The sequence below is a fragment of the Pelophylax lessonae genome (genome assembly GCF_965119305.1).
Source record: "Pelophylax lessonae genome assembly, chromosome: 6".
NCBI classification, from domain to species: Eukaryota; Metazoa; Chordata; class Amphibia; order Anura; family Ranidae; genus Pelophylax; species Pelophylax lessonae.
Window position 1 is genome coordinate 178,042,752 of NC_138773.1, and position 24,143 is coordinate 178,066,894.

Sequence of the window (24,143 nt, forward strand, 5' to 3'; positions counted from 1 at the left end):
AGTAGAGACCCCCGCAGCCTCAGCACTGCATTAGAATACAGGAAAACGGCCACCATTAAAACTCTTTGTGGAAACCAAAAACATGGCCGCCGGACTACACAAACATGGCCGCCGAAGCTGGGAATACAGAAGCCACGGCAAAATGGCGGCACCACACGGTGCTGCGCGTCACCCAGGGAAGCACAGAGACCCCAGGAGGGGACCCCACTAGAGACCCCCCGCAGCACTCCAGGTACAGACACCACCACCAGGGGGCTGGCAGCGGCATCACCCACTACTTCTCTGGCCCAGCACCATACAAGCCCCCCCAGCCAAAAACACCCATGCCTCCCGAAGGGGCCAGGGGAGGGGACAGATGAGGTCACCTAGGCAGGGGAAACCCCGCTAAGAAAAAGGGGGAAAGTATGAGGGGGAGGAAGGACACAGGAGGGGCCTACCATCCCCAGGGCCCGCGACCACCCCAACAATTCCGTGGGAATGGAGGGGGGACACCACTCTCTATACTACAGTCACCAGGCGGGCGCTGCTCCCAGCAGTCCACCGCACCATCATGGAATGGGGATGCTGCGGTACGCTGCAACTCTGATCGTAACTGCTGTCGTGACCAGGGATATGCGACCTCTCGAGGGGTTTCACTCGCCGGCCAGCCCCTGTCTAGTCGGGGCCAACCTAGCGTGGAGCTAAGAGTTGGGTCACGCTCGCAGGCCAGACTGGGAAGGCCATAAGGATCTAGAATATCCAGTGCGTCACCCAGTCCAGCTGTTGATTGTAGTTCACACAGGAACAGTTGATTGTAGTTCACACAGAAACAAAAATAATAAAGAAAAAGTAAAATATTCCATTTAAAAAGAAAAAAAAAAATGTCAGGACCGCAGATCTCAGCAGAGAGCCAGGTCCTTTCTCCTGACTAGGCGGGGAAAAAATGGAGCCCTACAGCAGGAAGCGATGGTAACCCTCTGGGATTGCCCCAGGGGCGTAACCAAAAAGGTTTCCGCCTAGTCCTACTCCTGAAGAGAGACCAATGGTCTGAAGACTTGAAGCTGTGTCAATCAGTGAACGAAAGAGGAATCCAATTTTCTTTATCATACATCATGGGACACAGAGCAGCCATATTAATTACTATCTGGGACATCCCAAAGCAATGCACTTGAGGGGAGGGGGGACACTGAATATGAAAACCACCATCAGACTGAAAAGATTTACATAGCTGCCAGCAGCACACTGCAGCCAAATGCAGAATCCTCTCAGACCCTAACATTCACCTGATAAAATCTAATGAATGTATGTACTGAAGACCAAGTAGCGGCCCTACAAATCTGAGCCATAGAAGCTTGATGGCGAACTGCCCATGAAGTACCCACTCTTCTGGTAGTGTACGCCTTTACCCGAAAAGTTGGAAACTTTCCCTTTAAACCATACGCCTGAATAACCTGGCGAATCTACTGAGAAATAGTAGATCTAGATGCTGCCTGCCCTTTCTTGGGCCCTTCTGGCAGCACAAACAAAAAATCAGTCTTCCGAATCTGAGCTGACATCTTCAAATAGACCTTAAATGCACGCACTACATCGAGAGAATGTAACAACTTTTCCTCTGCTGTTTGAGGATCTGGAAAGAAGGAAGGCAGTTTAATGTCTTAATTCAAATGAAAAAAGCGGACACCACCTTGGGCAAAAACCCTGGGTGTGGACGTAAAATTACCCTATCTTGGTGCAAGATCAAAAATGGCTCCTTACAAGAAAGAGCTGCTAATTCTGACACCCTTCTAGCTGAAGTTACTGCAACCAAAAATACTAACTTTCTTGTTAGAAGAACCATAGGAATATGTTAAATGGGCTCAAAGGGTTGTTTCTGTAGGACTGCCAGGACAAAATTAAAATCCCAAGGACACTACGGTGGCCTAACTGGCGGAAGCATACGCAGCACCCCTTGTATAAAGGCTCGAACCAGGGAATGCGAAGCAATCAGTCTTTGAAAGAAGACTGATGAGGCTGAAATGTGACCTTTAATCGTGCTTCTGGCTAGCTCCTTATCTATCACTACTTGCAAGAAAGCTAGAATTCTCCCAATTATATATTTACGGGGATGCCACTTCCTGGCCCCACACCAGGATATGCAAGACTTCCAGACTCTATAATAAATGTTCTTAGAGACTGGTTTATCACAGTAAAGACTGCAGGACCAGATATACCCCGCTCCCTCAAAATCCTGGATTCAATAGCTAAACCGTCAAATTTAGCGATTGTAAAGTAGGGTGCAGTATTGGACCTTGAGAGCAGGTCCAGATGCAGTGGGAGGACCCATGGCCTTCCCACCGACAACCTTAGGATTTGCATGTACCAAATCCTCCTTGGTCAAGCTGGAGCCACCAGGATTACTGGTTTCCCTTCTTCCTAAATCCAGCGCAGAAGATGTGGCAGTAGCTGGACCAGGGGGAAAGGTATAGATCAGGAAGAACTGCTCCCAGGGAGTCACCAAGGCATATCCAGTCCAATTGCGAGCAGATCCCTGGTCCTGGATACAAATTAGTCCAACTTGTTGTTGAACCTGGACACCAACAGATCTACGTCCGGAACCTCCCCAGCGTTGACAAATCAAAGCAAAGATCTTGGGATGTAAGGACCATTCCCCAGGATAGGATGTAACCAACCTCGTTCTGGGCTGACTGACTCTTGGTGCTCCCCTGATGGTTGTTTTAGGCCTCAGCCGTGGCATTGTCGCATTGGACCCTGACGGGGCAATCCCATAGTCTGGTAGTCCAGTACCATAAAGCCAGACAAACTGCTCGAATTTCCAGGATATTGCTGTTCTTAAGAAAAAGCGGTTTGTTGTCGGTGTAAATCTAAATGGGAGTGACTTTTTCATTATCAGCTAATGCACTTGCAGTGTTCTAATAAGGAAAATGTTGGGTCTGCATTCTTATAGAATTGTTTAACCTTTTAGGAGTGTCTCACTTTATGGAAATCAGTAAGCCAATCACACAAGCAGGAAATTACCTTTCAGGGGGTGTTCTGTACACAAATGGTGTACAAAATGCCTCCAGGTTGTCATATTGCTTTACATTTTGCAGAAAAATTGCAGTTCTTCAGATTGAAAGAGAAATATAATTTTTATCAACATTTAATTACAATATGACTTGTGTACAATATTTGCTATTCTTTGTCCCCTGAAAGCAGAGTTACTATTTAAAGCAGTATTAAACCCCAAAACAAAAAGGTATTTAAATTGCAGCTTATTAATTCTTAGATGTGGTGGCTGCATTCATTTTCTTTTTTTAGGCTTTTTTCCTTTATTCTCACCTAGTGATCTAAGCAGGAAGTGTTATTTTTCAACGTAATTTAACAGACTAAGCTGTCCAGACAAGGCGGCAGTTTGACTGGAGGGTTGAGACAAACCTTTTAACACCAACAGGGGTGCTTGCAACGGGCAGCTTTTATTCATTTATGTAAAAGCTTTATCTCAAAAGGGAAAAAAATGTTTGCTACAACAACTTAGAAAATGTTAGCTGTAATTCAGCTTCAATTTGTTAGTCAAGTCCATCTAAATCTGCTAGTCTATTACTATCCTCTCCCCAGACTGAAAATGATGCTTTTCAATGGTGTCTGCTTTACAAATTCATCCAGAATGCAGATATCCTAAGGCAGGAAGTGTGTTACTGGCTGGATCACCAAGTAAAAACATAGGCAAAAAAAGCCATCACATCTAAGGACTAGTAAGCTGCAAGATACTACATTTTTGTTTTTAGGTTTAAGATTACTTTGATGTTTGAGATGATGATTACAAACATTAGCCACTTTACGACTGCCCACCGCAGATGTACTGCAGCAGGCAGCCGCTCCCAGGCAAATCGCAGTACATGTACGGCACTCGTTCTCAGGAGTCTAGGGAGCGAGCATGCGCCGCTGGTAGAGCGCTCCCGCCCCCCCTTCCCAGCAGGGAAGCCGATGCAACGGGGAGGCGGCTCAGATTGCCGCCTGACACCCGCGATCATTCCCCGCTGAGAGAGAAGCACTGTCGGCTGTTGTAAACACAGCCGACCGTCCTTTTCCCTGCAATGATCAAAGAGCCCATGTGATCCTTCTATATAGGATGACATGTCTCTATGGTCATTTAAGAAGCCACGCCCCCCCACAGTTAGAATCACTCCCCTAGGCTTACATTTAAGCCCTTGATCACCCATAATGTTAACCCCTCCCCTGCCAATGTCATTATTACAGTAACAGTGCATATTGTTTTAGCACTGATTACTGTAGTAATGTCACTGGTCCCCCCAAAAGTGTCAAACATGTCAGTCAGGGGTCCGATCTGTCCGCCGCAATGTCGCAGACCAATCAAAATACGCTTATTGCAATTTTTATTTACCAAAAATATGTAGCAGAAAACAAATTGGCCTAAAATGTTAAAAAATTTTGATTTTTACATTTTTTTTTTTTGAGAATGTCATATAGCAGAATGTGAAAAATATTGTTTTGTTTTTTTTTAAAATTGTCGCTCTTTTTTTGTTTATAGCGTAAAAAATAAAAAAAATCGCACAGGTGATCAAATACCACCAAAAGAAAGCTCTATTTGTGGAAAAAAAAGAACATCAATTTTATTTGGGTACAGCATCACACGACCGCGCAATTGTCCGTTAAAGTAACGCAGTGCCGAATCGCAAAATAGGGCCTGTCAGGAAGGGGGTAAAATCTTCCGGGGCTGAAATGGTTAAAGTGCCTGCCATACACATTCCAACTTTCACTCAGATTTCCAAGCACACAGAAAACATCCATTCTAGGTCTAAATAAAATCAGTGCAATAGGGGTGTAACTAATGTGCCGTGAAAAACAAATCAAGTAGCCTTTTTAAAAGTATAGGGTTAATGTGGTAGAGTTTTTACTACTTCTGATCTTCAAAATCAACCTCCCTAAATTTTAGAGAAGCCCAAGTTTAGTTAGCTACTTCATTAGTTATGTAACCATCACTAAAAGTCATATTGAAAGAGTTTTTCTTTTTGAAAACAGGACAGATACAGTACTAAGAGTTAAAAATGACATAACTGATCAATTACATTTAAACCTTGTAATATTTAAATATACACACCTGGATTTCATTGACACTACAGTGGAGTTCATAAGAATTATCACTGCAAAGGCAAGGGGGATAGCCAGTAATCGGATAGGATCGGGGTCCAACTTGATGTTAAACCTACGCATTAACAAAACAAAAACATAAATGACATTATTGATACATATAGAATATAATTACTAGTGGATATTAACAAGTTTGAACATATCGGCTATAAAGATATACCCTTCCCAAATAAAAAAACACATCTCAATGCAGAAAATATCTGAACTATTCACACAATGGCCAGGGTGAGCGTATACAGGACAGCAGGGGCCTTGAAAGCTGGAAAGCAGCAAAAGGAATACTAAAGGTCAGTTACTGCAAAACACGTTTTGGCAAGATTTGTGCTTCCCTTAACTACAACACGGTCAAATCCTTGTAAATATAGCTAATGTCTATATAGTATATTTAAAATAATATTTATATTAAAATTATATAATCTATATCATGGGTGTCCAACCTTTTGGCTTCTCTGGGCCACATTGAGTGTAGAGAAATTTTCTCGGGCCGCATATAAAATATATACTATAGTTAAGGTATATAAGTAATAAAACGCTGCCGTGCCCTTCCCGCGCCACCGCGCCCCGTCCCTCAGCACTAATTTAACACAACTAGAGGATGATAAAATGAAATGCACTCAGTATACGGAGATTTACTTCTGGGGGGTATTAAAGGAACACTCGAACCACCATGACCACTTCAGTGATTTGAAGTGGTGATGGTGGTCGGAGTCAGAAACACTGCACATGCTGGGATATTTACAGTTATGTGCTGGGGGATAGTTGCACCACTAGCACATGCAGGGCCGCTGATAGGGCAGTACAACCGGCCCTGTTGTACCGGGCCCGGCCATCAGCTACACAGTGGGGGCCCGGCCCCGGCCACATTAAAGTTCGTTACTGCATATTTAAAAAAAATAGCTTTCTAAACTCTCCCACTTCTACTTGCCTATGGGGTGGTGTTATATAATTTTCCTGGGCCCCATCAGGTCTACAAAGGGGCCCAGGAGGTGAGCGCAGTGGAGGGACTATTTCTTTATTTTCGGGCGTAAGTACATCATGCCGCCCCACTATTCAAATAGTCCCGGCCGGCGGAGTGATACTACTGTTCTCCGTTCGGCTCCCGGGTTCTGTCCTGAGGAGATATGAAGCAGTTGAGCGGCTGTCAGCGAACAGCAGAAGGAGAGTGCTGCAGCAATGGACACAGTGAGTGGAGAATTAGAGGATAGAATCCTCACTGTGTCCTATTATACCACAGCACAGCAGGTTATCATTAGCAGCACAAAAAGCAGGGGCTCTATCCTGTCTCTGTGTCACACGGCTGTTGGGTGCTGACTTTGTCAACTCATGGCTGTTTAGATGTACTGAGTTTTACAGATTGTAACACAGCACAGCCATAACAAAGTTAGCATCCAACAGCCATGTGACACTGAGCCATGATAGAGCCCCTGCTTATTGTGCTGCCTGTGTGATGATCATAGGACACAGTGAGATGCTACTTTACAATTCAGTTGGGGGAGCAGTTAACATGTGCAGCAGAGCTGCATTTTTACTGCCCCCCAAACCAATCCCCTACATACCAATATGTCACTGGATTGGAAGGGTGATATCTTGGTCATTACTACAGCAATGAACAAGATATCATTTTTTTTTTTTGCCTCAGTGATTCTGAACACAGTAAAAGTAATCCTAGTGGCTAAGAAGCCAATGGATTACTTTTACAGGCAGTGGCATCCCTGCCTTTACCACCTTTAGGATGCAAACAGTAGCATCCAGTTCCTGAGACACAGTGAGAGGGGCGGATGTCGTTCCTCCCACTGTATGGCATGAAGCGACAAGGATTTTATCACTTCCAGTTTCGGTCTCGTAGCCATTACCAGTTTGAACAAGCATCTGATCAAACTGGTAAGACAGAAGGCTAAGGACTAGTCACGAGTATTGTCTGTGATCTTCCTGCAGCAGATAATTCCCCCATTACGGACTTACAGTTGCAAACTTTGTTCTGCTCTGTGTCCTTGTATGGCGGTAGCCATCTTGTAGAGGCAGGGCCTTACTTCCTCATAACAGAGCCTCCAGCAAGGAGAACAGTGAGTAGCACAGCAGTGACATCAGGTTTCACTCCAAATCTCTTGAGACTAGAGGTCAGAGACAGCAGTCCCATAGATCTCACACTGCAGATATATAGCTATTAGACTTTGACACAGCAGCGCATAAGCATCCTTACATACCAGGAAGTGCACTATTTTCCAGGTGGAATTCTAGACAAATGGTAATTTGCAGGATACTACTTAGATGCAATTAACTTTTTAAAATGTTTCCTAAAACATCGCAAACCTTTTCATTTGGAGTTCAGTTGGTCTTCAACATATAAAGTTTAATAGCAAGCCACCACCTGAGGTCCATCTAACTCCATAGAAACATGACATTTAGGGTTCATTCACATGGGAAGCAGGCTCTACCACCACACTGGGAAGAGATCCATGGTGGATATCTGGATTCATTCTTATTGGGGTGAGTGGGCTTTGGATGGTTGAGATAGAAGTGTGTGCGCAGACCTTATGAAAGCAGCATATGGTAGGTCCAATTAGTTGGTGGGAGTGTATTGCTTCTGGAATATCTCATTCCAGGATCCATGGTAATGACTGCAGGGGAAGATTTGTATAGGATGCTTCCAATGACATCCAATCTTTGTATGGGTAATGTACGTTTCAGTCAACTATTCTGGTAAGGTGAATGGCTTTATAGTAATTTAGTAGATTTTGTAGGCCAATCCCTCCTAGGTGTTTTGGTAATGTAAGTTGTTTGTAGCTTTTTTTCGGTGTGCGATTACTCCAAAGAAATTTGGTGCAAGTGGTTTTGTATGTTTTCAAAAAGGCTGGCGGGAGCTGAATCGGTACTGTCTGCATGATATAGAGCAGTCTTGGTAGGATGTTAATTTTCAGGATCGCCGCTCTTCAAAAATCAGGAGAAAATGGGTTTGTCCCAATTTCTGAGATCGGATATCAGTTTGTGTAGGGTTGTTGTGTAATTTGTAGTATAATATATATTTCTGATAGTTTGGTTGGGAGTTGAATGCCTAGATACGTGAGTGAGTCAGTTTTCCATTGAAAAGGGAAATTTTCCTTACATTGGATTACCTGGTGTTGTGAGAGTGATATTTTAAGAGCCAACGATTTGGAAAAATTGATTTTGAGGTTGGAGAGTCTGTGGAAGAGATTAAATTCAGCTAATAGGTTTGGTAGCATTGTGAGTGGGCTAGTTAACAATAACAACATATTGTCTGCAAAAGCAGCAAGTTTTGAATTTGAATTCCTTGTATGTATTGGTTAAGTCTAAGGCTGCATAGTAATGGTACCAGGGCGGGGGATAGAGGGCAGCCTTGTCTAGTCCCATTGCGGATGGGGAAGGCATCCGACAGAGCGTTGTTGACTCGCACCCTAGTGGATGGGGTTGCGTACAGTGACACTATAAGTCCGAGCATATATGGGCCAATGCCCATAGTTTGTAGAACTGCTTTCATGTAGTCCCATGCCACTCTGTCGAATGCCTTCTCCGCATCCAAAGACAAGAAGAAGCCTTTTTGGTTTGTCGAGGAAATATGGAGATTTATGGCTTTTATGGTGTTGTCTCTAGCCTCCCTTCCTGGTATGAAACCTACTTGGTCTTTGGAAACAATTGTGGTGAGAAGTGGTAATAGTCTGTTAGCTAAAATGTTTCAGAATATTTTAATGTCTACATTGAGCAATGAGATCGGTCTATAATTCGCGGTGGATCACTCTTTCATCCAGGAGATGGTGATACTGCCACCTCCTGGATTTTTTTTTTTATATCCCACGGGGAACTTAACATTGAAATACCACATTGCAACCACCTACCAGGTGTTGGGCATAAGGTTGTGGCCTAGTTGCTGCTCGAAAGAGAGCTGAAATTTCCACTCACAAAGCATTGTAGCTGCAGCAATGTTTACAGATCTGAGCGCCTGTCACCCTGTAGGTTGCTGTTGGGGGTGCAGTAAAAATGTGGATTGTGGGGTATCAAAAATGTGGGGTATCAAAAATGAAGAAAGATCTGGGGGTCTTAGTGGAAGATAGATTTGGCAATAGCATGCAATGTCAAGCTGCTAAAGCCGGCAGAATATTGGCATGCATAAGGAAGGGGATGTATTCCAGAGATAAAACTATAATCCTACCACTTTATAAAACTCTGGTCTGACCACATCTGGAGTATTTTGTCCAGTTCTGGTCGCCAGTCCTCAGAAGGGATGTACTGGAGCTTGAGAGAGTACAGAGAAGGGCAACAAAACGTATGAGGGGATTAGAGGACCTAAACTACTTCCTGTCCGCGCTATAGCCGAAGTGCGGCTACAGCGCGGACTCGAATTTCCGGGAGGCCGTCTTTAAACAGCCTCCCAGAAACAGGCTCCCCGCGCGCTCCCACGAGCGCGCATCGGGGAAAGTCTGTGTTGGCCGTGTCCCTTGGACACAGCCAATCACAGATCGTGGTAAATGGCCAATCACAGCGGCCATTTACCACGTGATCGGGCCATGCAATGAGAGATGATCTCATATGTAAACATATGAGATCATCTCTCATCGCCAGCTCTTTTCCTCACACGGAGACTGCAGTGTGAGGAAGAGGAGAGCCCGAACAGCGGTAAGGGAACACACAGGAATGTAATCAGGGCACTGATCACCAGTGCCCTGATTACAGAAGAGGGGAAAAAATGCCACAACTGCCCACAGTGCCCGCCATCAGTGCCCACAGTCAGTGCCCATAGTGCTGCTAGTCAGTGCCCATGAGTGCCTGCTCATCTAGGCACTGACTAGCAGCACTATGGGCACTAAGTGTGGGCACTGATGGTGCTGCCCATCAGTGCTGATCAGTGCCACCCGTCAGTATTCATCAGTGCCACCCATCAGTGTCCATCAGTGCCGCCTCTCAGTGCCCATCAGTGCCGCCTCTCAGTGCCCATCAGTGCCGCCTCTGTTGCCATCAGTGCCGCCTCTCAGTGCCCATCAGTGCCGCCTCTCAGTGCCCATCACTGCAGCCCGTCAGTGCCACCTCTCAGTGCCCAGCAGTGCCACCTCTGTGCCCAGCAGTGCCACCTCTCAGTGCTCATCAGTGCCGCCTATCAGTGCGCATCAGTGCCGCCTATCAGTGCCAATCAGTGCGGCATATTAGTACCTCCTCATCAGTGCCACCTCATCAGTGCCCATAAGTGCCACCTCATCAGTGCCCATAAGTGCCACCTCATCAGTGCCCATCAGTGCAGCCTATCAGTGCCGCCTCATCAGCGCACATCAGTGAAGGAGAAAACGTTATTTATTTTCAAAATTTACTCACAGAAAATAAGAAAAACTTTTTTTTTTTTCAAAATTTTCTGTCTTTTTTTTGTTAGAAATAAAAAAGCCAGAGGTGATTAAATACCACCAAAAAAAGCGCTCTTGGTGTGAAAAAAATGATAAAAATTTCATATGGGTACAGTGTAGCATGACCGCGCAATTTTTAATCAAAGCGTGAGAGCGCTGAAAGCTGAAAATTGGCCTGGATAGGAAGGGGGTATAAGTGCCCAGTAGGCAAGTGGTTAATTACGAAGAGCGTTTAGAAGCGCTTGATTTATTCTCCCTGGAGAAGAGACGCCTGAGAGGGGACATAATAGCGATCTACAAATACCTCAATGGTGATCTGAGCATAGAAAAAAAACGATTCAGTCGCAAAGGAATGCATGAGGACACGAGGTCATACAATGCGTTTAGAGGAGAAGAGATTTAACCTCAGGCTACGCAGGGGGTTCTTTACTGTAAATGCTACAAGACTGTGGAATTCCCTGCCACAAATGGTAGTAACTGCGGGGAGTATGGCTACTTTTAAAAGACTCTTGGACGTACATCTCAAGGATCTAAACATTCAGGGGTATGGGAAATGAATACGTCCACACACACACCTACACAGGTTGAACTGGATGGACTATTATCTTTATTCAACCTCAACTACTAACTGTAACCTCCTGTTTTACTGCCGTCCATGTGAACTTAGGCCTAAAAACATTTCTAATTTTAAAGTGGTTGTTAAGCCACTATGTTATATTTACAGTGCCTTGCGAAAGTATTCGGCCCCCTTGAACTTTTCAACCTTTTGCCACATTTCAGATCTATTGTGGACCAAAGCAATTTATATGCCAATAAATTTATCGCTGCAAATCCAAATTTGACCCTTGCCAGAGAATTTGCATGGAAACAAATAACTGTTTACAAATTTAAAACCTTTCTGGGCCTATCCCTCATCATGAGTATTACTAAAAAGAGTGAGTTGCGGTTATAGTGGTCCACTGACCCAATTCATCATATGCCCATATTCTCTGCGGCTATTGCCAGGACTAGATACAAGCAAATCTTGCATTTCATGCATTCAAATGATGATGAATGTCGTCCTCGGGGTGACCTTGGATATGACCGCCTCCACAAAATTCGGCTCCTTTTAAATTACTTCAACCAAAAATTTGCAGCCTTGTATACGTCCCAACAAGCTGTCTGCGTTGATGAGTCCCTGACTAAATTTTATGGCTGTCTTGTTTTCAAACAGTTTCTCACCAGCAAGCGTGCCAGATATGCAGTCAAGATGTATAAGCTCTGTGACATGGCAACAGGATATACAGTTGTACTCATAAGTTTACATACTCTGGCAGAACTTATGATTTCTTGGCCATTTTTCAGAGAATATGAATGATAACACAAAAACTGTTCTTTCACTCATAGTTAGTGTTTGGCTGAAGCCATTTATTATCAATCAACTGTGTTTACTCATTTTAAATCATAATGACAACAGAAACCACCCTAATGACGCTGATCAAAAGTTGACATACCCCAGTTCCTATTACCGTGTGTTCCCCCCTTTACCATCAATGATGGCTTGAAGTCTTTTGTGGTATTTGTGGATGGGGCTCTTTATCTTCTCAGATGGTAAAGCGGTCCATTCTTCCTGGCAAAAAGCCTCCAGTTCCTGTAAATTCTTGGGCTGCTTGGCATGAACTGCACATTTGAGATCTCCCCAGAGTGGCTCAATGATATTAAAGAGGAAGTAAACCCTCCTCTGTAACTTTTACCTATAGGTAAGCCTATATTAAGGCTTACCTATAGGTACTGTAAATATCTCCTAAACATGCACCGTTTAGGAGATATTTACCTTACATGCAGCCAGTGACGTCACTGGCGCATGCGCTCTGAAGGAACGGCCGCTGGTGCCGTTCCTTCAGAGTCCCGTGTCGTGACCGTCGGCTCCCGCGCGCGTGCACGGGAGTGACGTCACCGCGGCTCCGGCCAATCAGATGGCCGGATGCCGCGATCCCGGAAGACGGGCGACTGAACATGTCGCCCGTCATACAGGTGAGTGAGCGGCACGGCGGGGGCTCGTTGTAAGGTAAGTATTTCATAATGAGCTAGTATGCGATGCATACTAGCTCATTATGGGTTTGTCTTTCAGGTTGTAAAAAATAAATAAATAATTGAAACGAGTTTACAACCTCTTTAAAGTAAACACAGTCGATTGATAATAAATGGCTTCAGCCAAACACTTACCATGAGGGAAAAAAGTTTTTGTGTTATCATTCATATTCTCTGAAAAATGCCAAGCAATCATCCCAAACAATTTTCCTGGCAGTTGTGGCTAAAACTTTAGTTGGTCTACCTGACCGTGGTTTGGTTTCAGCAGAACCCCTCATTTTCCACTTCTTGATTAGAGTTTGAACACTGCTGATTGGCATTCTCAATTCCTTTGATATCTTTTTATATCTTTTTCCTATTTTATACAGTTCAACTACCTTTTCCCGCAGATCCTTTCACAATTCTTTTGCTTTCCCCATGACTCAGAATCCAGAAACGTCAGCGCAGCACTGGATGAAAGCTGCAAGGATCTGTCGGGAGTCCAGAAACTCATTGACCTTTTATACACACACACACTAATTACAAGCAAACATATCACAGGTAAGTAAGGTTACCTTTAAAAGCAATTCAAACCCCTTTGTGTCAACTTGTGCGCATGTTATCAGGCCAAAATCCCCAGGGTATGTAAACTTTTGATCAGGGTCATTTGGGTAGTTTCTGTTGTCATTAGGATTTAAAAAGCGTAAACACAGTTGACTGATAATAAATGGCTTCAGTCAAACACTAACCATGAGTGAAAGAAACGTTTTTGTGTTATCATTCATATTCTCTGAAAATGGCCAACAAATCATAAATTCTGCCAGGGTATGTAAACTTATGAGCACAACTGTACATATTGTTTCTGGATTTACGAGGGGAAAAAAAAGCAATGTGCAGCCCCCCGACTGCCCAGAGTTCTTTTTGCAGTTACAAAAAAAGTGTAAAAAAAGTTACAAAAAAATAAAAAGCCCAAAATAGTTGAGGTTTCATGAAGTTAATTTTCTGTTCTTTTTGTAATTTATAATATGCTGCTATACTGGAATGTTTTATTGTTACTGTTTTTCATTGTTAACCACAGTTTGCTTTTCAGATACCGTTATTCTACTGTTTTGCTGTACTGTATATCATATCGTAATGTTTTATTGTTACTTTGTTTTATTGTTGACCATCGTTTGCTTGGCAGGTACGTCTATCAGTTGCAGCACTAATTTGTTGATCCTGACAGCAACAGCGTTTGCTCTCAGCATATACGTAAGAAGGTGATTTCACCACTGCAGCTAAAAAAAAGAGCATATATGGCGAAGCATAGGGGATTGGGTAGACACAGAGGGCAGATCTCCCCTATGCTTCCCCATATATTTTTTAACACTTTTCTTGGCAGACATTTCTTCATCCACATCGATCAATGTGAATGGAGGAATCTGTCATGTTCTTTTTCTTTTGTTCAGCCCATGGGCTGAACGAAAAAAACAAACATTGCATGTATGCCCATCATTAGAAGTGGGTGGATGCTGAGAGGTCCAATGGTGGGCATACCACACACTTTCTGATAGAGATTTCTGTATGTGGATGGAGGAATCGGTTAGCTTCTTTTTTTTCATTCAGCCTACAGGCTGCATAAAAAAAAAAAAAAAAAACCTTACAATATATGCCTAACAAGGACTGGCAACGTACAGGTACGTTGCTGGACTGTAGGGGTCATACCTGGACGATGCCTGCAGGTTTAGGCATCATCTTGGTATCGTTTTTTTTTTACACCCCAGTTTTGCAGTTTTCTCAGGGGTTTTCCTGTCCCACCGGGTAACCCGAGACTGCAGCTGGTGGTTCCATAAGCTAACCATAGAGCTGTTTGGAGACCAGAACGGTTCCAATCATCTCTATGGCCTAAGATAACGGAAGCTACAATAATTTCATGACTTCGGTTTTGCCAGATATAAACAGTGTCATTGGGAAATTGGGAAAGCATGTTATCACACTTGCTTTAAGGGCAGAGGAGAGATCTAGAGACTAATAGACCCCAATTTAAAAAAAAATAAAGTACCTGTCATACTTATTGCTATAATAGGAGATATTTACATTTTCTGTGATAACAATTAAAAAAACTAAAAAAAACAAAACTAAAAAAAAAATAAAAATAAAGGGAAGGAGTCAAAATAAATAAAACAGCAAAATAAATTAAATAATAAAAAAAAAATCAAGCACCCCAGTCCCCCCCCCCCGTGTTTGCGCGCAAAGGCAAACCCAAGCATCAGACTCGTGTTATATGTAAGCAGTAATTGCACCATGCATGAGAGGTATGGCCACGCATGCCAGATCGAGGGCAGTAATTTATGCAGTAGACCTCCTCTGTAAATCTAAAGTGGTAACCTGTAAAGGCTTTTAAAAATGTACGTAGTTTGTCGCCGCTGCACGGGCATGCACAATTTTAAAGCATGTCATATGTTTGGTATCTATATGATCAGCAATGGATTATCTTTTATATCTTACCAAACAATTGAGCAATATATAGTGTATTTGTGCATTAAATTAAAAAAAAAAAATGTTCCCAAAAAGTTGCGTTTGGAAAATCTCTGCGTAAATACCGTGTAAAAAAAGGAATTTACGGTAAGACAAAAATCCAGTTTTTACTTTCGTTTATCGCAGGCATGTCCAACCTGCGGCCCAGAACCACAGGCAATGCGGCCCACTGCCCCCTGACAATTTTTTATTTTTTTTGCTGGGGAGGAAGGAAGTCGAGTCGGGGGCAGGCCACAGCAGCTTCCAACTAACTGTAGGGTAGGTGGAGGCTGCCTTGGAGGATAGGGGAGGGGAGGACGAGCGTGGCCGGATTACAAACAGAACGGGGATCTCCTGCTTACCTGGCGGTCGCTGTCATATGAAGCCCCGCCTCCTGGATCGGCTCCAATGATAGACAACACATTGGTGACATCTATCATAGGAGCCGGTCCAGGAGGCAGGACTTCATATGACAGTGGTCGCCGGGTAAGCGGGAGTTCCCCGCTCTGTGTAATCCAGCGGCTCTCCTCTCTCTTCACTGCAGACTGCATTGGATGGGCACGCACTGGTGAGGCTGCATTGGATGGGCTTGCATTGGTGAGGCTGCATTTGGATAGGTACTGATCAGGCTGCATTGGATGGGCTTGCACTGGTGAAGCTGCATTGGATGGGCACTGTTTAGGCTGCAATGGATGGGCACGCACTAGGCTGCAAGTGCCGTGCGATCTCCCGGCTGCTGCGGGAGACTTAGGATGTCTGCAGTCAGTGACAGAGCCGCTGCTTCCTGTATAGTTCTGGCTCTGTCACAGGCAGAGTGATATGAAATCCATACAGGAAGCAGCGGCTCTGCTCTCTACTGCAGCTGCTGCTTCCTCCAGCAGTACCCGCATGACCAGCATTACCCGCCAGCAGTACCTGCCAGCAGTAACCCTGCCAGCAGTACACGCCAGCAGTCTACAAAATACGTAGAAAAGGTATGTGCATTAGCGTGTGTAAATTGTTGCAATATGTTTTTTAATAACTAGTTGTGTTTTGTCATAATATGTCATGTCCTTGTTCATACATGTATGAATAAGGACATGATATTTTATGGCTGCCTAAGTCACATGTGCTAGTGGTGCAACTATCCCCCAGCACATAACTGTAAATATCCCAGCATGTGCAGTGTTTATGACTCCGACCACCATCACCACTTCAAATCACTGAAGTGGTCATGGTGGTTTGAGTGTTCCTTTAATACCCCCCAGAAGTAAATATCCATATACTGATTGCATTTAATTTTATCATCCTCTAGTTGTGTTAAATTAGTGCTGAGGGACGGGGCGCGGTGGCGCGGGAAGGGCACGGCAGCGTTTTATTACTTATATACCTTAACTATAGTATATATTTTATATGCGGCCCGAGAAAATTTCTCTACACTCAATGTGGCCCAGAGAAGCCAAAAGGTTGGACACCCATGGTTTATCGACAGACACAGCTTCATATCTTCTTGACCGATGGGACGTCCCAAAGCAGTGTCAATATGAGGAGTGGGAATAACACAGCAAGAAAAAACACACTTTCCAAAGGCTAAATAAACATAGCCAACCAGGCAAAACAAGAGCTCAACTAGGAACAACTGGAGCTCACTTGTCCAAAAATAACAAATACACCCTCCAAGAGGACTAAACCTCTCCAACAGCAGCCTGCAAATCCTTGCGGCCAAAAGAAGCATCCGCAGATGCCAACACATCCACCTTATAACATTTTGTGAAAGTGTGCACAGACGACCATGTGGCTGCCTTGCATATCTGCATTACTGACACCTGATGACGGAAGGCCCAGGAGGCACCAAGCACCCATGTAGAATGCACCTCAACAGGGAAAGGAGGATCCGGACCCTTAATGGAATAGGCCTGCACCACCGTCTGTCTGATCCATCTGGAAATGGTTGCAGCAGACGTGGCCATCCCCTTACGGGGTCCATCCGTAAGGAAAAATAGAGAATCCGATTTCCGGAATGACTCAGTCGCTGCCAGGTACACCCTGATTGCCCGAACCACATCCAAAAATGTAAGGCAATCTCTTTAGGTTGCTTAGGCTTAGGACACAGAGAAGGCAACACAATGTCTTCATTTAAATGGAAACCAGAGATGACTTTAGGAAGGAACGACTGACAGGTACAAGGCACCACCTTGTCTCTGTGAAACACCAGGTAAGGTGATCGAAAGGACAACACAGTCAGCTCCGACACTCTATGCGTAGAAGTAATAGCCACCAAGAAAGCTACCTTCTGTGTCAAAGTGAGCAGAGGAATCTCACAAATATTTTCAAAGGGTGGCTTCTGAAGTACCGACAGCATCAAATTGAGGTCCCACGGAGGCAACGGAGACCTCACAGGGGGAGTCAGGTGGCGGACGTCCTGAACAAAGGTTTGAATCAAGGAATTTGTGGCCAACCGGCATTAAAAAAAGCTGATCTACACCTCTGAAGAAACTCCAAGACATAAGAAAACAAGAAGGAACGAGGGGAAACCCCCCGAGACTCACACCAAGTAATGTACGCCCTCCAGACTCGATAAATCTTCTTAGAAGTAGATTTTCTAGTTTTTAACAGCATAGGAATTACAGATTCAGATACCCCTCTATCCTTCAACACCTGGCTTATAATAGCCAGGCCGTCAAAGCCTGCGACTGTAAAGCAGGATGGAAGATGGGTCCTTGAGTTAACAGATCTTCTATGAGAGGGAGTCTCCAAGGAACATCGGCGACCAGCTGTACTAGGTCTGCATACCAGGACCTGCATGGCAGTCCAGTGCCACTAGGATTACCAGAATCCCTTCTGCCTCGATCCTTCGCAGAAGTCGCGGGAGAGTCAGTGGAGGAAATGCGTACATCAGAGGATATTGGCTCCAAGGAGCTACAAGAGCGTCTGTGGCGCCAGCCAGAGGATCCCGAGACCTTGCTACAAACCTCTGCACCTTCCTGTTGAGACGAGAGGCCAACAGGTCCACATCGGGAGTCCCCCACCCGAGGCACAGTTGATGAAACACCTCCTGGTGGAGAGACCATTCTCCCTGATCCAATTTCTGCCAACTGAGGTAATCCGCCTGCCAATTTTCCACCCCTGGAATATGCACGGCAGAGATGGCTGGAACAAAGCGTTCTGCCCATCTTAGAATGCCGGCTACTTTCCGGGCCGCTAAGGCACTTTTGGGGCCCTCTTGATGGTTGACATATGCCACAACCGTAGTGGCATTGTCTGATTGAATCCTCACTGGGCGCCCCTGCAGACAATCCAACCAATGGATTTGGCAAACTCTGATCGCCCGAATTTCCAGGATATTAAGCGTCAGACTGGACTCCTCCAGAGTCCAAACCCCCTGAGTTGGATCTGCACCCAAGACACCTCCCCATTCAGAGAGGCTGGCCTCTGTTGTGACCACTGTCCAGTACAGGGGGAGAAAGGATTTTCCCTGTTGAAGCGCTGGAGAGCGGAGTCACCAGATCAGGGATTCCCTCGTATTCTAGTTTAACAGGATCAGATTGTCTAGAGCCTGTGGGTTCTTGTTCCATTTGACAAGGATCTCCATCTGTAGAGACCTGAGCAAACAGAACCACCTCAAAAGGTGGAGACCATCAGGCCCAGCACTTGCATACAAGTCCTGAGGGATGATCGCTGGTTGGACAACAGGAGCTGTGTCGCATCCTGTAACTTCTTGCGTTTCACCTCCAGAATAAAACACTTAGTCTAAGGTCGTGTCCAGGGTCAGGCCCAGATAGTCCAGTTTTGTAGACGGAACCAGAACTGATTTTTGGAAATTCAGTTTCCATCCAACCTCTTGCAAATTTCGCTCCAAAATGTCAAGATTGTCTTTCTGGGCATTCAGAGAAGGAGATCGCCCAGGTACCCCAGCACCGCAATCCCCTTCTGCCTCAGGAAAGCCAACACTCTTGTAAACACCCGAGGAGTCAAGGAGAAACGAAAGGGTAATGCCACAAATCGATACTGCTTCTCGCCCACGGAAAAGCGAAGGAAACGCTGATGCCCGACATATGTTGGGATATGAAGGTAAGCCTCCTTGATATCGATAGAGGCCAGGAAATCCCCTTGATGAAGGGATGCCACCACCACGCAAATGGACTCCATTCAAAACTTCTGAACCTGCACAAAGTGGTTCAAAGCCTTGAGATCCAGAATGGGATGGACCTTGCCTTCCTTCCTGGGAACAGTAAACAGGTATGAATAAAACCCCAGAAAGCGTTCCGATTCTGGAACTGATATAATGACCCCCTGTGAGAGCAAATCCTGTACCACCCCAAGAGGACCTTGTAGACGATCTAGGGACAAACGCAGATTGGAAGGAAAGAACCTTCCCAGAAGGAAGGAATCAACTCGTGGACCCATTTGTCTTGAATCCAGGAGGTCCGCGAATCCCAAAAGAAGTGAAGACATCCCCCTACCCCAAGTACGGTAAGGGCACCCATTCAGGCAGAAGCGAGCTTGTCTTCGGTCCCAAGAGGGGCCCCTCTGGACTTGCTGCTGCGGGGTTACGGGTGGATTTTGATCCTGGTCCTTAGATCCCTGTCAAGGTCTTACTTTGCCATCCTGTCTGCAGCCATCTTGGACATGTGCTGACTGCTGTCTTTTATAGACTCTGATTGCTTCATCACTTCCTGCTGCTTACTGGGCGTCGCTTAGTGTTGAGGTTGCACACAGGATATTTATACCACCTGTTGGCTTGCAGTCTTTTGCTTGTGTGTTTATGCTTCTTGGTGCAGCTCTGCTGGCTATCCACTGGTTTCCGTGTTCCTCCGTGTATGACCTGGCTTTGGCTGACCACCTTCCTGGCTCTCGATTCCCCTTTTGGCTGACAACCTTCCTGGCTCTCGATTCCCATTGGCTTACGACTTTCTTTGACTACGGTTCCGTCTACTCCCATCCGTTCCTCCGCTCCCAGATCTGAACTCGCTCACCTCATGGTGAGGCGACCCCGAGGACAGCGACCTGATGCCAACAAGCAGTGAAGTCCTTCTCCACCATCAGGAGCTCTGGTGAATACCAGTTGGCGCTTAGACTCCACCTCTCAGGTTAGCCTATGTCTTCCACCAGGGTGACCCCGCTGTACGTTAGGCTCAGCTATAGGAGGCGTGACAATCCCGAAGGAAGAAAGGACCGCTTATGGGCCGAGAAGGAAGCACCACACTTGTGACTAGTCTCTTTACTCCTGGCAGACTGGAACCAGAGTACTCTTACCTTCTGTAAGACCCTTGATGATCTCCTCCATGGAAGCTCCGAACAAGCGGTCTCCTACAAAAGGGAGATCAGTCAATATCTTCTTGGAAGCCTGGTTTGCAGACCAGTATTTTAGCCATATCATGCAGCGCAGTCACCGCCGCCATGGACACCCTGCAGGCTAAGGGGGCCGCAACCAGAGAGGCATCACAGATATAATACTGCAACCCCTGGACCAACTGGTCCGCCAGCTCCACCAGGTAAGGAGGAGGTTGTCCACCTTCCAAATCCTGGCGCAGGAGCTTAGCCCATTCCGTTTACGTCTGTGAAACCAAGGTTATGGCAAACACTGACCGCAGAATAGAACCGGCTATGGTGAAAAGGTATAGTCAAAAGTTTGGGGGAACCCCACTGACTTGCGAAAATGTTGTCAAAATAGGCGGAAAAGGGGAATACCTTTTGCCGCCTTGAAGGTTCTGCAGGTACCAAACTGCACCATCGCAGCCGACGCAGAAGCTGCGTCCTCCAATTATAAAGTTTCCCGCACTGATACAATCAGAGCATCCGCCAGCGCCTTTTCATGCGCGACTGTAATGGAAGAGGAATCATCCTCACTATCAGAGCACTCAGGGTGTGTGGATGCAGACCCAGTAGGGTGACTCACGTCCGCAGCAGCTAAATCCATCTCAGAATCTGAGGAGCTAGAGGATGCAGGTGAAGGCGGAGGACGATTTTTACTCGTCCTATTTTGGGGGGCCAAATCTACTTTAGACACCAATGACTGCAGGACCGCCATTATAGCAGACAAGGTGGACTGGGACCTCGCCAGTCCCGCAGCCTCAGAGATGGGGTCAGGTGGTGACATGTGCTCCAGGGACTCCATTGGTTAACCTGGAACCGCCAGGAAAAATGTGTAAAATTGCTGTAAAAAATACCAACCCACCACTGCACCAGCGGTACTACAAGTCCCAATGCACCAAAAATTGCTATAGCAGTAGGATAGAGCCAAATAACCCCTGCAGGGACTCAACACCCCCTCCTCAGATGCGGATGCAGAGTGTCAGGCTGTACGCCGTGCGGTGATCATAGAGGAAGAGGAAGTTTATAGAACTGCCACTAGAGGCCCACCGCTGAATCACCTCACCATAGGCTCCAAAAACATGGCTGCCAATTGATAGTAATGGGAAACTACAAGAAAATGACCACCGGACTTCACAAACATGGCCACCAATAGATAAAGCAGCCATCCACAACAAAATGGCGGCAGGCTGCATTTGTGCCGCCGGCGGCGCGCCCTCCCCCCCCGCTCGACACCCCCACCATAAAAATCAGGCATGTCCGCTCTAGGGGAAGGGGGGAGCTAGTTATGGGTGAATGAGGGATGGTCCGCAGAGGGACCCGGATATTGAGGGGGGGAGTAAAGTGGGAAGGAATGGAACTGAGCATGACCAACCCAGGGAGGGGGTCCACGTCCAGCCCGAGGTTCTTTTTTAAACACCTGTGACAAAAAAATGTAAATATTCAATGGGATCAACATGCCCAACAACTCAGGAAATTCCTTGGGGTGTCTACTTTCCACAAAGGGGTAATTGGGGGGGGGGTTACTGCCCTGCCATTTTAGCACTTCAAGAAATGAGATAGGCAGTCAGAAAGTAAAATCTGCGTAAATTCCAGTACATACACCATAGTTTGTAGACGCTATAATTTTTGCACAAACCAAGAACTATACGCTTACAGAAGTTTTTTTTTTTTTTTTTTGTGTAGCTTAATACATTTTGGCCTAAATGTATGACAAAAATTTAGTTAATCGGATATTTTTTATAAGAAATTTAATTTTTTCCGCAAAGTTTTTGGTCTTTTTTTGTTTATATCACAAAAAATAAAAACTGCAGAGGTGATCAAATACCACCAAAAGAAAGAAAAAGAAAGAGAAAAAAAGGACATAAATTTTGTTTAGGTATAGCATTGCATGACTGCGCAATTACCAGTTAAAGTCACGCAGTGCCAAATTGCAAAAAATGGCTTGGTCGTTAAAGGGGTAAAACCTTCCGGTCCTTAAGTGGTTTAACCTCGTTTTTTACTTTAACCAGTTCTGGACCAGAAGGTTTTGCCCCTTAATGACCAGGTCATTTTTTGCGATTCGGCACTGTTATTTTAACGGACAATTACGCGGTTGTGGGATGCTGTACCAAATTAAAATTTATGTCCTTTTTTCCCCCCACAAATAGAGCTTTATTTTGGTGGTATTTGATCACCTGTGCGATTTTTATTTTTTGCGCTATAAACAAAAAAAGAGCGACAATTCGGGAGAAAAATAAATTTTTCACATTCTGCTATATAACATTCCCAAAAAAAATAAATAAATTTAAAAAACATTTTTTTTTATCCTTTTAGGCCAATTTGTATTCTGCTACATATTTTTGATTTGAAAAAAAGAAAGAAAAAAATCGCATATTTTAATAATTGCATATATAATAAGCGTATTTTGATTGGTCATTTTTATTTATTTTTTACTAGTAATGACGGCGATCTACGATTTTTAGCGAGACTGCGACATTGTGGTGGACAGATCGGACCCCTAACTGACATTTTTGACACTTTTGGGAGGAGCCAGAGACATCACTACAGTAATCAGTGCTACAAATATGCACTGTTACTGTAATAATGACATTGGCAGGGAAGGGGTTAACACAGTGGTGATCAAAGGGTTAAGTGTGAGCCTAAGGGAGCGTTTTCTAACTGTATGGGCTTGTGAAATGGCCACATATACCTGTGATCCTATATAGAAGGATCACAGGCACTCTGTGATCATTTCAGAGAGAAGAACAGTCCGTCGTCCTCTCTCAGTGGAGAGTGATTGAGGGTGCCCGGTGGCAATTGCGGCTGCCGGCCCTGTGGATCGGCATCCTCGCTGCCCAGTGGGGGCGGGAGCGTGCCGCCGGTGGTGCGCGCTCACCCCCCTGCACCACTTCCGCTAACCGATGAACCCATACGTCGATTCGCGCAGCCGAGCCAGCCTGCCGCAGTATATATGCGGCGGGCGGGCAAGTGGTTAATACAGCTATGAGGATTACAACTGGTTTTACTGTGTTTAAAAACACGTACCTATTAATTCAGAAAGGTCTGTGCAAATTTAAAACATTCATGTGTAAACTAGCGTGTTGCAGGGGAGTGCGTGTATATGTAAACAGACATGTTCAGATGAGTGTGTGTAAATTCAAACACACACTTTACCTTTCACATTTCATACGCTGACATCTTTGTAGATAAAACACTTTGGTCAATAGGAAAGTACCTAAAATGAACTGTACCTGAGATTTTTTACCCAGTAGATAAAGGATGGTAAAACCAGCAAGGATAGCCACAAAAGTAAGTTCATGATTGTAATGTGCATCTTCAGGGTGTCTGAAGCGGTCATAAAGTCTAAATCAAAATCTGGTTGGTTTGAGTTTTTTTGCTGTGATGTAGGCACCAAGTCCTCAGAATCTGTTGTAGTTCCAGAACTTTCATTTGAAAGATGCTTACTATTGGGTGCCTGCCTTGAAGCCTGCATTGAAACAAGAAAAAATGTTTACAATAGAAATGTCACATGTAATCAACATATAATGTGTTATTTTTTTCAGTTAGGTTTTTGACTATATATATATTACATAGGATTTTTGCCTGGAATTTAGCTTTTTTTTTTTAAATCTTTATTTTTTTTATAGTTCAATATAGTTTATTTTTATTGATTTTTGCAATAGTATAGCACAGAATGCAAAAAAGTCAGGGAGTGATCAGAGATATAGCACTGAAACATTTGTGCAAGAAACAAAAAGGTATTGATATCAACATGTTAGGAGTATAAAGATATCATCCAGCATTGTTCTCCAACATGCAAGATTGAAATATAGAGAAACTGCAAATATGTGG

At 44.8% G+C, this 24,143-nt stretch overlaps 1 protein-coding gene across 1 annotated transcript in view; it reads right to left on the minus strand.

Moving 5' to 3' along the window:
- PGAP1 (post-GPI attachment to proteins inositol deacylase 1) overlaps positions 1-24,143 on the minus strand; it is a 278,399-nt gene that overhangs the window by 36,692 nt on the left and 217,564 nt on the right. Inside the window, exons 22-23 of the mRNA XM_082261304.1 lie at positions 23,543-23,778; positions 5,078-5,182 (exon numbers count right to left, since the gene is read on the minus strand). Coding sequence (XP_082117430.1) covers positions 5,078-5,182; positions 23,543-23,778 — 341 coding nt within the window. The remainder of the gene's footprint in view (positions 1-5,077; positions 5,183-23,542; positions 23,779-24,143) is intronic.